Source organism: Colobus angolensis, unplaced genomic scaffold (assembly GCF_000951035.1).
Source record: "Colobus angolensis palliatus isolate OR3802 unplaced genomic scaffold, Cang.pa_1.0 Scaffold33, whole genome shotgun sequence".
NCBI classification, from domain to species: Eukaryota; Metazoa; Chordata; class Mammalia; order Primates; family Cercopithecidae; genus Colobus; species Colobus angolensis.
The window spans coordinates 3,985,476-3,998,166 of NW_012116599.1; the positions used below are offsets into that span (position 1 = coordinate 3,985,476).

Here is a 12,691-nt window from a genome sequence, read left to right on the forward strand (position 1 = left end):
AAAAATAAAAGGAAATAAAAAAAAGAATGAATCAAATTAACAAATATAAGTAAAGCAGGGATTACAACTCAGGAGCCAAACAGGTAATGCAAGTCTCAAACGTTAGGAAGGGGTGGAGTGGCAGAAACTAGAGGCCACACGTTCCATCAAGAGACATGTAGACCTGACTTTTTGCAACACCAAACCTGCCAAACAACAAAGTTATGTGGGGCAAATTTTGAACAATGCATATCTCCACCATGTAACCTGTGACTTTATTTACATTCTCAAGAGGGAGTGTGTCCCATAGTATCATGCATAACATTTTAGACACAGACACCTCCTTGTCAGAGTAAAAGTCAGCTAAGCCAGGTGTGGTGGCTCACACCTGTAATCCCGGCACTTTGGAAGGCTGAGGCAGGCGGATCATGAGGTCATAAGATGGAGACCATCCTGGCTAACACGGTGAAACCCCATCTCTACTAAAAATACAAAAAATTAGCTGGGTGTGGTGGTGGGTGCCTGTAGTCCCAGCTATTTGGGAGGCTGAGGCAGGAGAATGGCGTGAACCTGGAAGGCGGAGCTTGTAGTGAGCCGAGATCATCGTGCCACTGCACTGCAGCCTGGGTGACAGAGTGAGACTCCATCTCAAAAAAAAAAAAAAAAAGCTAGCTGAGTAGGTAGTGGGTGGGCAGACAACGAAGTTTCTTCTCTCCTTCTGCTCTGGGCCTAAGATCTAAAATCCCAATAGTTAGAGCCAGTAACCACAAGAAACCTGCATACTTGGTAATATGACCTAAGAGCCTAGGTTGAGGGTAAAGTCTTACGAAAAAAAAAAGAGAAAAAAAGTGGAGATGTCCACAGAAAACTTTTTTGATTTTTGAAAAATTAAAAACATATTTTATCTTAAATGAGGTATTGGTTAGGTGCATATTTTTATCAAAAATCATTTTGTACAGTTTAATTCATTTCAAAGTATATTAAATTTTACCTTATTTTTAAAATGTACTTTTGGTTGGGCACAGTGGCTCATGCCTGTAATCCTAACACTTTGGGAGGCCAAGGCAGGTGGATCACTTGAGCCCAGGAGTTCGAGACCAGCCTGGCCAACATGGCAAAACCCCATCTCTACCAAAAATACAAAAATTGGCCAGGTGTGCTGGTGTGCACCTGTAGTCCCGATTACTCAGGAGGCTGAGGCAGGAGGATCGCTTCAACCCAGGAGGCGGAGGTTGCAGTGAGCTTAGACTGTGCCACTGGACTCCAGCCTGGGCGACAGAGCAAACCCTGTCTCAAAAAAAATAAAAACATAAAAATGTACTTTTAAGTACATTTTAATTAACCCTAGAACACTACACATAAAAAGGCAATATAAGTAAATGAAGAATATGAAAAATTTTAAAAATTTATCTTGTAGAACATGAAGGTATCAACACTTTATTTTTGAATCTAAAATAGCCTTTTTTTTTTTTTTGCAACAGAGTCTTACTCTGTCACCCAGGCTGGAGTGCAGTGGCATGATCTTGGCTTCCTGCAACCTCTGCCTCCCAGGTTCAAGCGATTCTCCTGCCTCAGCCTCCGAGTAGCTGGGATCATAGGCATGCACCACCATACCTGGCAAATTTTTTGTTTTTAGTAGAGACGAGGTTTCACCACATTGGACAGGCTGGTCTCAAACTCCTGGCCTCAAGTAATCCACTCACCTAGGCCTCCCCAAGTGCTGGGATTACAGGTGTGAGCCACTGTGCCTGGCCTAAAATAGCTATTTTTAATAAGCATTTTTAAAAAGTGTAGTTTATTAAAAAAACATACTATATAACATCTGCACCAATTCAATAAACACATATGTTAGCGCCTAGTTTGTACAAGGAGCTGTGGTAGGTATTAAACACGTAATAGTGACACAAACATTGTTTCCATCCTCATACAGTCTAGTGGGCAAACTATACACTGAACAGTTGGGTTGTTAATGACTGTGATAAATGTTGCAAAGGAATAGTACTAGGTACAATGAGAGCAACTGCAGCCAGCAGGGAGTACGTGGGTCAGGGAAAGCTTACCAGAAATATAAGGTAAGACATAAAGAGTAAGTAGAGCAAGTGACATTAAGGGGAAAAAAAAAAAAATTCTAGAAACATTTCCAGACAGAAAACATGTAAAAGAATTCCAAGATGAGAGGTAAGGATTTCAACAGGGCAGTAACATGATCAGATTAGGCTTTAAAATAGTAATCCTGGGAGCAATATGGAAAACAGAGAAGAGCCCAGTGAACACTGTAAGACTAACAACACTGAATATTTCAAGAAAGAAATGAAGGTGGTTTGATGTTGAATAATAGACAATAAAGAGAAAACTGCAGAGTCTAGCAACAGATAATGTAGGGAGAAAGGAGGAACTTACAAGAATATGGCCAGGCGCAGTGGCTCACGCCTGTAATCCCAGCACTTTGGAAGGCTGAGGCAGGAGAATGGCGTGAACCCGGGAGGCAAAGCTTGCAGTGAGCCGAGACAGCGCCACTGCGCTCCAACCTGGGCGAAAGAGCGAGAGTCTGTCTCAAAAAATAAAAAATAAAAAAAAAAAAGAATAATTCTCAGGTTTCAGTATGAACAACTGAATGATAGTGATTATGAGCTCATTTGGACGTGCCAAGTTTGAAGTACTTCAGAGAATGAGGGCTCCATTAACTAGACAAATGAATATATGAGTCTGAATCTCAGAAAATGAAGCTAGAAACATAATTTGGGAATCATCCGCACAGAAGCACATGAAGCTCCCGAAGGTAAAGAGCGCGCGTACCATGAGAAGAACATCTAGGACTAAATCCCAAGAATGCCTCTATTTAAGGGGGGATGGTGGGGGCAGTTAGTAGTAGTTGGAGAAGGAGAGGCTAAGAAACAGTAAAAAGTCAGGTAAGAGGCATACAAAGAGAGTTCTTTGTTACAGAAATCAAGGAAACATGTTAGAAGAAGGAAGGAATGACCAACTATGGCAAATGCTGCTTTAAAAAAAAAAAAATCAAGGAGAATGGGGATTAGCAGTCTCTTTGTATTCTGAGATGCACAGATACCATGGTGATACTAGCAAGGGCAAAACCAAACATGATAGTTGAGGTAGAAGCTTAACTATAGTGTATTCAAAGTGTATGAAAGAAGAGAAAACGAAGATGGCACATGTCAACATTTCTTATGACACATTTAGCTATGAATGACAGATGTGCTGGAGACAGCACGGGGGTTCACCGGAGAATTTAATGGAATTATATTCTGAGGATTTTTTTTTTTTTTTTTTTTTGAGACGGAGTCTCACTCTGTCACCCAGGCTGGAGTGCAGTGGCCAGATCTCAGCTCACTACAAGCTCCGCCTCCCGGGTTTACGCCATTCTCCTGCCTCAGCCTCCCGAGTAGCTGGGACTACATGCGCCCGCCACCTCACCCGGCTAGTTTTTTGTATTTTTAGTAGAGACGGGGTTTCACCGTGTTAGCCAGGATGGTCTCGATCTCCTGACCTCGTGATCCGCCCGTCTCGGCCTCCCAAAGTGCTGGGATTACAGGCTTGAGCCACCGAGCCCGGCTATTCTGAGGATTGAGTGAGTGGCTTGACTATGTTTAATGCTGGTTAAGATCCAATATGAAAGGCAGAACCCTAAAATACTGAAGGTTCATGACAAGACAGAAGGGGACTGACCCATAGCACAGGTTGAAACATGGCCTCTGACAGAAGAGGATACCACCCTCTACTAAAAGAGGGAAAAAGAAAAACATAAAAGGGGAGAAAATACTAGTAAAGTTCTAGATTTAGTGGCAAAACAGAAGCATAGTTCCTACCTGATGCTTTCTCTTTTCTCTGAGAAGTAGAAGGCAATATCATTTACTACAAGGGAGAGAACCCAAGGCAGAGCTGGAGGTCTGAAGAGAAATAACTGCTGGAGCAAGCTGACTAACGAAAAAGAGTGAAACTGCTGGGCAGTGTGAAGGGTTGACCACAGGTCTTTGATGTGACAAACAGTGGCATCGATCTACCCTGTATGAATTTTCAGTTCATGCAGCACTGTGGTACAACCAAACGGGTTTGATGAAAAGATGAAGGGACAAGAAATAATACCAGTTAATCTCTAATGAGCATGTTACTATGGGCCAAGCCCTACAAGTGCTTTACATGAATAGTTCCGCTTAATCCTCATGGCTACTCTACTCCATATTATTTTCATTTTATAGACAAGGAACCTGAGGCATGAAATAATTAACTTCTTGACCATGTGTAGACCCAGAATTCAAGATTTGAGATTTCACTGCAAAAAAAAAAAAAGAAAAAAAAAGAGGAAGAAGAAAAAAGAAAAAAAAGGGAGGCAGAGGACTAAAATAAAACAGACTTTAAAAATAACATCAGAGTATGCATGTGTATAAAATTTTAAAATACTTCTTTTGTCAACAGAATAAACCGTAAGATTACAAGTGGTTTTTTATCTTAATGTTAGATAGTTAGGATGCAATTTAAAGACTCACCATATCTAGAACTTCGAAAACAGCAACAAGTTAACTTATTTCAAATTTATATGCCAGATATTATGATACATGTTGTCTCATACCATCTCATTTAACTTCAAAATGATAACACAAGGTTAATTTATAACCGGATGAGAAAAATGATGCTCAGAAAAGCTAAATAATTTGTTATACCTTTTATCAAATCCCTTAAGAGTGAAGTGACCTCTCCCTGACCCCTTTACCACTAAGCCCTTACAAAACCAGGGGTAAAAGGCCTGACTGAAATCACAGGGCAGAACAAAAAACTTTACAGTTGTTTGTTCTCATTGGAAATTCTTTCCAAACATTGCTTTATTCTACCAAGTAAAAGAAACTAGGACAAGCTCTCATCACTACATTAAAACTAAAAAAACTAGAAATAAAAATATAAAAAGGCAAAACCTTGGGAAAAAATAATTATATCCAATACACAAACATAAACCCTGAAGTAAAACAAGTCATTAACTTGCTAATTTTTGAGTGACACAATAATTAAACTTAATGAATCTAGAGTCATTCTATAATACCAAGTTTTTTTTAACTGATAATTTAATCTCTCTGAAAGTTATTAAACAGCTCAGATCAAAGTCAGTGTTTTCCAAGTGGTCTTGCTGAACAGGATTTTTTTTCTTGACTGATAAAAATAAAATACAGCAACAGCCGGTGAAAATGGAATATACATGTGGAGAAGCTAATATCCTTAAACAAGACTAGCCGCAATAGTGCACTGCAATAATTTACTATTAAGAGAAATAGATGGCAGCTATGAGAGTATGATTATCAGGAAAAATACTTGTATTAATATGATATCCTCTCTCACTGAAGATGTAAGAATTTAGGATTTGGGCTGGGTGCGATGGCTCACACCTGAATCCCAGCACTTTGGGAGGCTGAAGTGGGCAGATCACGAGATCAGGAGATCGAGACCATCCTGGCTAACACGGTGAAACCCTGTTTCTACTAAAAAATACAAAAAAAATTAGCTGGGCGTGGTGGTGGGTGCCTGTAGTCCCAGCTACTCGGGAGGCGGAGGCAGGAGAATGGTCTGAACCCGGCAGGCAGAGCTTGCAGTGAGCAGAGAGAGCGCCACTGCACCTCCAGCCTGGGTAACACAGTGAGCTCTATCTCAAAAAAAAAAAAAAAGAATTTAGGATGTAAAAACTTGTAAGAGAATATTCAGCTTTTGTTTCTCGTATTGTCATTTAACAACTCTTAAGAAGAGATGTTAATAAGGCTTTTTCCATATTTTTCATTGACAAGTGCTAAATACTAAGAAAAAAATTAAATCATTCCCTTTCAGTTTCACATTCTAAGCATTCACTAACTATGTGAACAATTAAGATTTTTATTCACATGGGCTTAGGCTGGCCCTTACAAAGAAAGTACTGTCTATTTAAAAAACAAAAACCACCTTCCACACTGAGACGTACTATAAGTTAGACAGAAAGTCATTGAGTTTTGAAATGTTTAATTTCCTTTTGTTCCTCTGTTGCCCAGGTGGGAGTGCAGTGGCACGATCTCACCTCACTGCAACCTCCACCTCCCCGGTTCAAGCAACTCTCCTGCCTCAGCCTCCCAAGTAGCTGGGATTACAGGTGCCCACCACCGCACCTAATTTTTGTATTTTTAGTAGAGACACGGTTTTGCCAGGCTGGCCAGGCTGGTCTCAATCTCCTGACCTTAAATGATCTGCCTACCTTGGCCTCCCAAAGTGCTGGGATTACAGGCCCAGCCTTCAAATGCTTAACTGCTTAAAGGAAGAAAACATTAAAAAAGCTCTACTTACCATGTACATTAGTATGTCTCTAATCATCACCATAGCTGTTTGATGATCATTCCAAGCTTGATTTAGCGTTTGAAGAAAGTTGTTATTCAATGAATTTAGTACATCTTCTCGCACCTAGTAACAGAAGAGTTCATTAGTTTGCACACACACATCCACACACTCATATATATAGGCATGCACATATCTGTTTAATAAAATAATGAAGTGGAATCCTTAATTTTAAATCAAAGAAATGTTATAGGCTACTGGAAATATTTTAAGCTATAACTTATATACACAGATGAGTTATCAAATGTATATGTATAGTACAGACTTCTCTTCTGATCTCCAGAACATTAATCAACTTCCTAGGTATTTCTCAACCTTCCAATGACTTAACATCATTGTCAGAGTAAAATCCTATATTTTTATAGCAAGTTATAAGGGCCTGTAAGACTGGCTCCATGCTACTGCTAAATTTCCTACTACACCTTCCCTTCCCCAACTTTGAATAATGGTTAAGAACACTGATTTTGGAGTCAATTACCTGGGCTCCAATCCCAGCTCCCTAACAAACTGGGTGACCTGGGATAAATTAATCTCTGTGCCTGTTTCCTTATATGTGAAATAGCACTCTTCTTGTAGGATTGTTGTTAAGAATTGAATTAACACTAGTAATACACTTAAAACAGTGCTTAGTACTCAGTAAACACTCTATAATAAACTACTTAGCACACTTCAGCTACAATGGCCTCTTTACTAAATACAGCAACTGTGCTCTGCCATTCCTTCTGCCTCAATTCACATGGCTCGTCCCACTCACTTTATTTTGCTCAAATTTCGTCTCTGGAAAGGTCTTTCCCAACCAATTATTTCAAAGAATCCCTAGCTCTACTTCTTCACTATACAATTTGTTTCCTGTCATAGTATTCATCATTACCTACAATATTACAATTTATTTGTTTATTGTTTCTTCCACTAAACTGTAAATGTCTCCATGGTGGCAGGATTTCTGTCTTTTCCATGTGTATATCCCACACCTAGAATAGTGCTTGGTATATGTAATACCATTTATTTCATATCCCTGCCCTCCAATGCCATGATTCACCTCCAACGTAAGCTCTTTCAGGATATCTGCTTTTGCACATAAAGTTCCTTTGAGTCTGAAATGTCTTTCTAATCCAACCCTGATAAAGACTACTCAAGACTTCAAGAATTCCTTTCCACAGTCCACAAGCTTAGTACCATCCTGATAAAATGTTATTGACCACTACTCCTTCCTGTTATGCTAGCTGCCCAGGAGAAAGACCATTTCACTCAGAAACAGAATCCAGACTCTGGTTCTCGTTTTATCACAAAGTCATCGTGTGTTTGTCTCTAAGTTCCTGAAACACTTTGGGACTATACTGCCAACTTCTACAGTTATTCAAATCCAACCAACCTTCCATAATCCAGCTCAAAAAACTCTCAATAACTCTAGCCTAAACAAAACTATTTTATCTCCAAATATCCTTTCCCATAGAGAATTTCTAATAGTGGTTACACTTTTTCAGATTAGGAAAAAGCTGAAGTTATGGTGCTTTCTGAGAAACATCAACTACTTAATGTATGTTGAGATACAAAGACAACTCTGAAACAATTATAAATACACAAAAATAAAACACCACTCTGTTATCAGATCTAATATGAACAAGTGGCTAAAAGCGCCAAAGAAAATACACACAACACACTGTGGAAGAGTAAGTTAAAACTAAGAAAACAGAATCTTTTCCTACATATTGAGGAAAATGAGGTTATTAGATTTAATGATGAGACAATACATCTAGTCTACTAAATGTACAGTATAAAAATCACTAGGCCTATACCACATAATTTAGAATTGTATCATATATTTAATCTTTTGTTCACAAGACTAAGCTCCATGACTTCAAGTAACATCATCCAGAAATTATTCCGAAAATTTTAACTATATCGTTAGTTAACAGAAATACTTATACAAAATGAATAATGTATCACTTGTTTCAACTCATTAAATCTAGCACTTGTCAGATGCAAATCTCCCCCACAAAAACCCAGCAAGTTGAAAACGTGCTTATTTTCAAAATTTTACACCAAGCTTTGTATTCCTTTACCGAAGAGTAGCAATTAAATTAAAATCATGACAATGCAAGAGCAATCTATACTACATACAAAAAAAAAAAAACGTATTTGAAACATCAGATTATCAAGTCCATTAATTATTCTTAAAGGACTTATATGAACTTCTACATACTGCTACATTATAAAATTAACTTAAATGTTAACTACATTAAAATCACCCTGAATTTGGAACACATAAATGTGCCTGCATATTTGTTGAATGAATGAAAAACTGTCCAATTAAATAAAAAGTTAACGTTATAAAATAAGGCATGTTCTTTAAAATCACTGATTTGTACATTTTATGATAAAATATATCGAGTATTTACATATTTGTCATTTATATTTATACCTGCCTTTCAGCAAAATAAAATGTGATCTACTAGTACACTGTGTCATAAATAACTGCCTTATTTGCATCATACCTCAAAAAATTATCCTGACCAACCAATAACAGTGAATTTTACTAGCAGAAAATAGCTGCAATTAAGAGCTAATTTTATGTTTATTTTTCAATTATGCACACACACAAACTCATGACTAAAAGAAATAAAATGAATGCCTTAGATATACTACTGCAAGGTCTTCTTATTCACACTACACTATGAACAAAAAATTTTTCCTCTAACATTTCTGTGGAAAATTAGTTGAAAGTGAACAGATATTTATTCAAACATACACAATAAAATGGTAGGAATGAGATGAAGATTATGAAGATTAAAATAAGCTTTTAAAAAGATGGTTAAGTTGGCACATAAATTACACAGTAAGTGAAAAAAAGATCTTTATTTTACAAATTATTAACATCTTATAAAAAATTGAAAAAGCAGGCAAGCATGGGAAATATGGTGGAAATACCCCTCCCAGGGTAACATTGTTAATCTCATGGCCTAACACAATTACCTACTTTCTGCACCAGCAAGGCAAATGGGAGGGAACCCTGCTATACAGGTGGTACCAGAACCAAAAGGGCCTATGGATTAAGTATGAACAGATAATTAAAGAAAACCTATAACGAAATTACACAGATAGAGTTGAAATTTGAAGGGAGAGACATGGAAGAAGTAGTAGCAACACTAGAGAAATTGAGAGCAGGATGGGACCAGCTGTGACAAAAAAGATGAAATGAAGTATGAGTGATGGAGAACTGATGGCTGTGCCTGGCACTAGCTTTGCAAAGGAAGGAAGAGAAAGCTCAAAACAGTGGATCACAAATCAGGCAGAGAATTAGAGTCACCCAAGAGCTTTTACAAACAGATTTAAGTATGATGCAGTAGTGCATCTGTGGGCTCAGTTACTCACGAGGCTGAGGGGGTAGGATTGTTTGATCCCAGGAGTTTGCGGCAAGCCTGGGCAACACAGCAAGACCCTATCTCTAAAAATAAGTAAGACTTCAGAGAAGAGAATGAGAAAACAAGCCACAGACTGGGAGAAAGTATTTGCAAAAGACAAATCTAATAAAGAACTATTATCCAAAATATATAAAGAATTCTTAAAACTTAGAAAGTAACTCAATTTTTAAAACCAAAGAAAATATACAGATGGCAAGTAAGCATTTGAGAAGATCATATGTCACTAGGATACTGCAAATTAAAACATCAATCCGATACCATTACATACCTCTGAGAATGGCCAAAACATTGACAACACCAAATGCTAGCAAGGACGTACAGCAGCAGAATATCTCATGCACTGCCAGTGGGAATGCAAAATGGTAGAGTCACTGTGGAAGGCAGTTTCTAACAAAACTAGACACGCTCTTACCATATAATCTGGCAATCACACTCCCGAGTATTTGCTTAAATGAGGTGAAAACTTATGTCCACACAAAAACCTACACACTAGTGTTTAAAGCAACTTGATTCATAACTGCCAAAACTTGGAAGAAACCAAGACGTTCCTCTGCAGATGAATGGATTAATAAATTTTACTGTATTTAGAAAACGGAATATTACTCAGCACTAAAAAGAAATGAGCTATTAAGCCATGAAGAGACATGGAGGTAACTTAAGTGCTATTACAAAGTTAAAGCAGCTAACCTGAAAAGGGTGTATACTGTATGATCCAACTATATGACATTCTGGAAAAGGCAAAACTAAGGAGACAGCAAAAAAAATAGGTATATAAGTAGGCAGCGCACAGGATTCGCAGGGCAGTGAAACTATTCTGTATAATACTATACTAGTGAATGTATGTCCAATCGCATAGACTGAGTTCATTACAAAAGTGAGCCCTCATCTCAACTATGGACTTTATGGAGTGATGATGACCTGTCAACGTAGGTTCATCAACTGTAATAAATGTGGGATGTGCACAATGGGGGGAGGCTGTGCATATGTTGGGGTAAGGGTGTATATGGGAAATCTTAGTATCTTCCGTCCATCACTTTTTTTTTTTTTTTTTCAGACAGAGTCTCGCTCTGTTGCCCAGGCTGGAGTCCAGTGGCGCAATCTCGGCTCACTGCACCCTCTGCTTCCCAGGTTCAAGCCATTCTCCTGGCTCAGCCTCACTAGTAGATGGGATTACAGATGTGCGCCACCACACCTGGTTAATTTTTGTACTTTTAGCAGAGACACAGTTTCACCTTGTTAGCCAGGCTGGTCCTGAACTCCTGACCTCAAGTGATCCACCCGCCTCGGTCTCCCAAGGTGCTAGGATTACACTGTGTCCAGTTTCTCCACTGAATTTTGGTGTAAATCTAAAATTGCTCTAAAAACCAAAGTTTATATTTTTTATAAACTTTATATTTTTATATATATTTATATATATATTATAAAGTTGATATTTTTTAAAAAAAAAGGGAGAGGAAGGAGGAAGAAGAAAGAAGGAAGAAAGAAGAAGAAACACCTGGGGAGCCACCCAAGATCAAAAGACAACCCTAATTTTAAAGTATCTACCCAGGTGATTCTGATACACCATCCAGGACTAGGAAACCACTGGCTCCCACACTAGCCATTTCTGTTTCTTCCCTTTGCAGAACTTCTTCAACATGAACATGTTTTTATATTGTTGTAATAATAGCACTTATGCAATTCTGAGTCCTGCTTTTTTCTTCTAAAAAACAAACAAAAAAACACCCACAGCATCCATGTGCAGAATGTGCAGGTTTGTTACACAGGTTTATGTGTGCCATGGTGGTTTGCTGCACCTATTGACTCATCCTCTAAGTTCCCTCCCCTCACCTCCCAGCCCCCAACAGGCCCTGGTATGTGATGTTTTCGTCTCTGTGTCCAAGTGTTCTCAATGTTCAACTCCCACTTGTGAGTGAGAAGAGTCCTAAGTTTTTAATGACACTGATTAACATTTAATATTAACTTTTGGTTTAGGAGAAAATACCTAGCTGTATCATATCATTTCCAATGCACCATAGTAGTCCAAAGAAAAAGGCTGTATTACAATAAAATGTAAGAAGATGATGTCATCTGGTAATTTTAAGCAAATGATACCAAAAGCATAATTTATAAAAGAAAAAATGCTAAACTGGACTCTACTGAAACTAAAAACTTGTTCTGCAGACACAGTAACAAAGAGAAGCTACACACTAGGAGAAAAACCAAATGACTTGTATCCAGAACATATTAAAAAAAAAAAAAAACAACTCTTTCAACTTAGCAATGACAGCAAATAAATTTAAAAAGGGCAAAAGACTCGAACAGACACTTCACAAAAGAGGATATACAGATGGCAATTTTGTTCATGAATAGATGTTCAACCACATTAAGTCATTAGGGAAAAGCTAATTAAAACCATGAGATACCACTACACACACCCATCAGAATGGCTAAAATAAAATATGCTGACAGTATCGAGTGCCGACGAAGATTTGCAACAACTAGAACTACCATACACAAAATGGTACAGCCTTACCAGAAAACAGTTGGCAGGTCTTAGGAAGTTAAATAACATCACATGACCCAGCAACCCTACTTCTATATATTTACTAGAGAAATGAAAACTTACATTCACACAAAAATCACACACAAATGTTCATACGAGCTCTACTTGCAATCACAAAACGTCTTTCAACAAGTTTATAGGTAAATGAATAAGCAAACTGTGGTACATTCATACAACAGAGTATCAGCCATAAAAGGGAACAAATTATTGATACAATAGTTTGGATCAATCTCAAAATAATTATGCTGAATGAAAGAAACCAGTCTCAAAAGATTTCAAACTATAATTCCAATTATACGACACTCTTGAAAAAAAAAAATCAAAAACTATAGTGTTAGACAGCAGATCAGTGGTTGTCAGGAACTAGAGATTAAGAGAACTATAAAGG

The 12,691-nt window shown here is 37.9% G+C and overlaps 1 protein-coding gene across 3 annotated transcripts in view; it reads right to left on the reverse strand.

The window, feature by feature from the left end:
* The window catches only part of CUL3 (cullin 3), a 93,365-nt gene that overhangs the window by 51,430 nt on the left and 29,244 nt on the right, over nucleotides 1-12,691 (reverse strand). For all 3 annotated transcript variants that reach the window (XM_011951919.1, XM_011951920.1, XM_011951918.1), the window contains exon 3: nucleotides 6,289-6,402. In XM_011951919.1, the coding sequence (XP_011807309.1) occupies nucleotides 6,289-6,402 (114 nt within the window). The remainder of the gene's footprint in view (nucleotides 1-6,288; nucleotides 6,403-12,691) is intronic.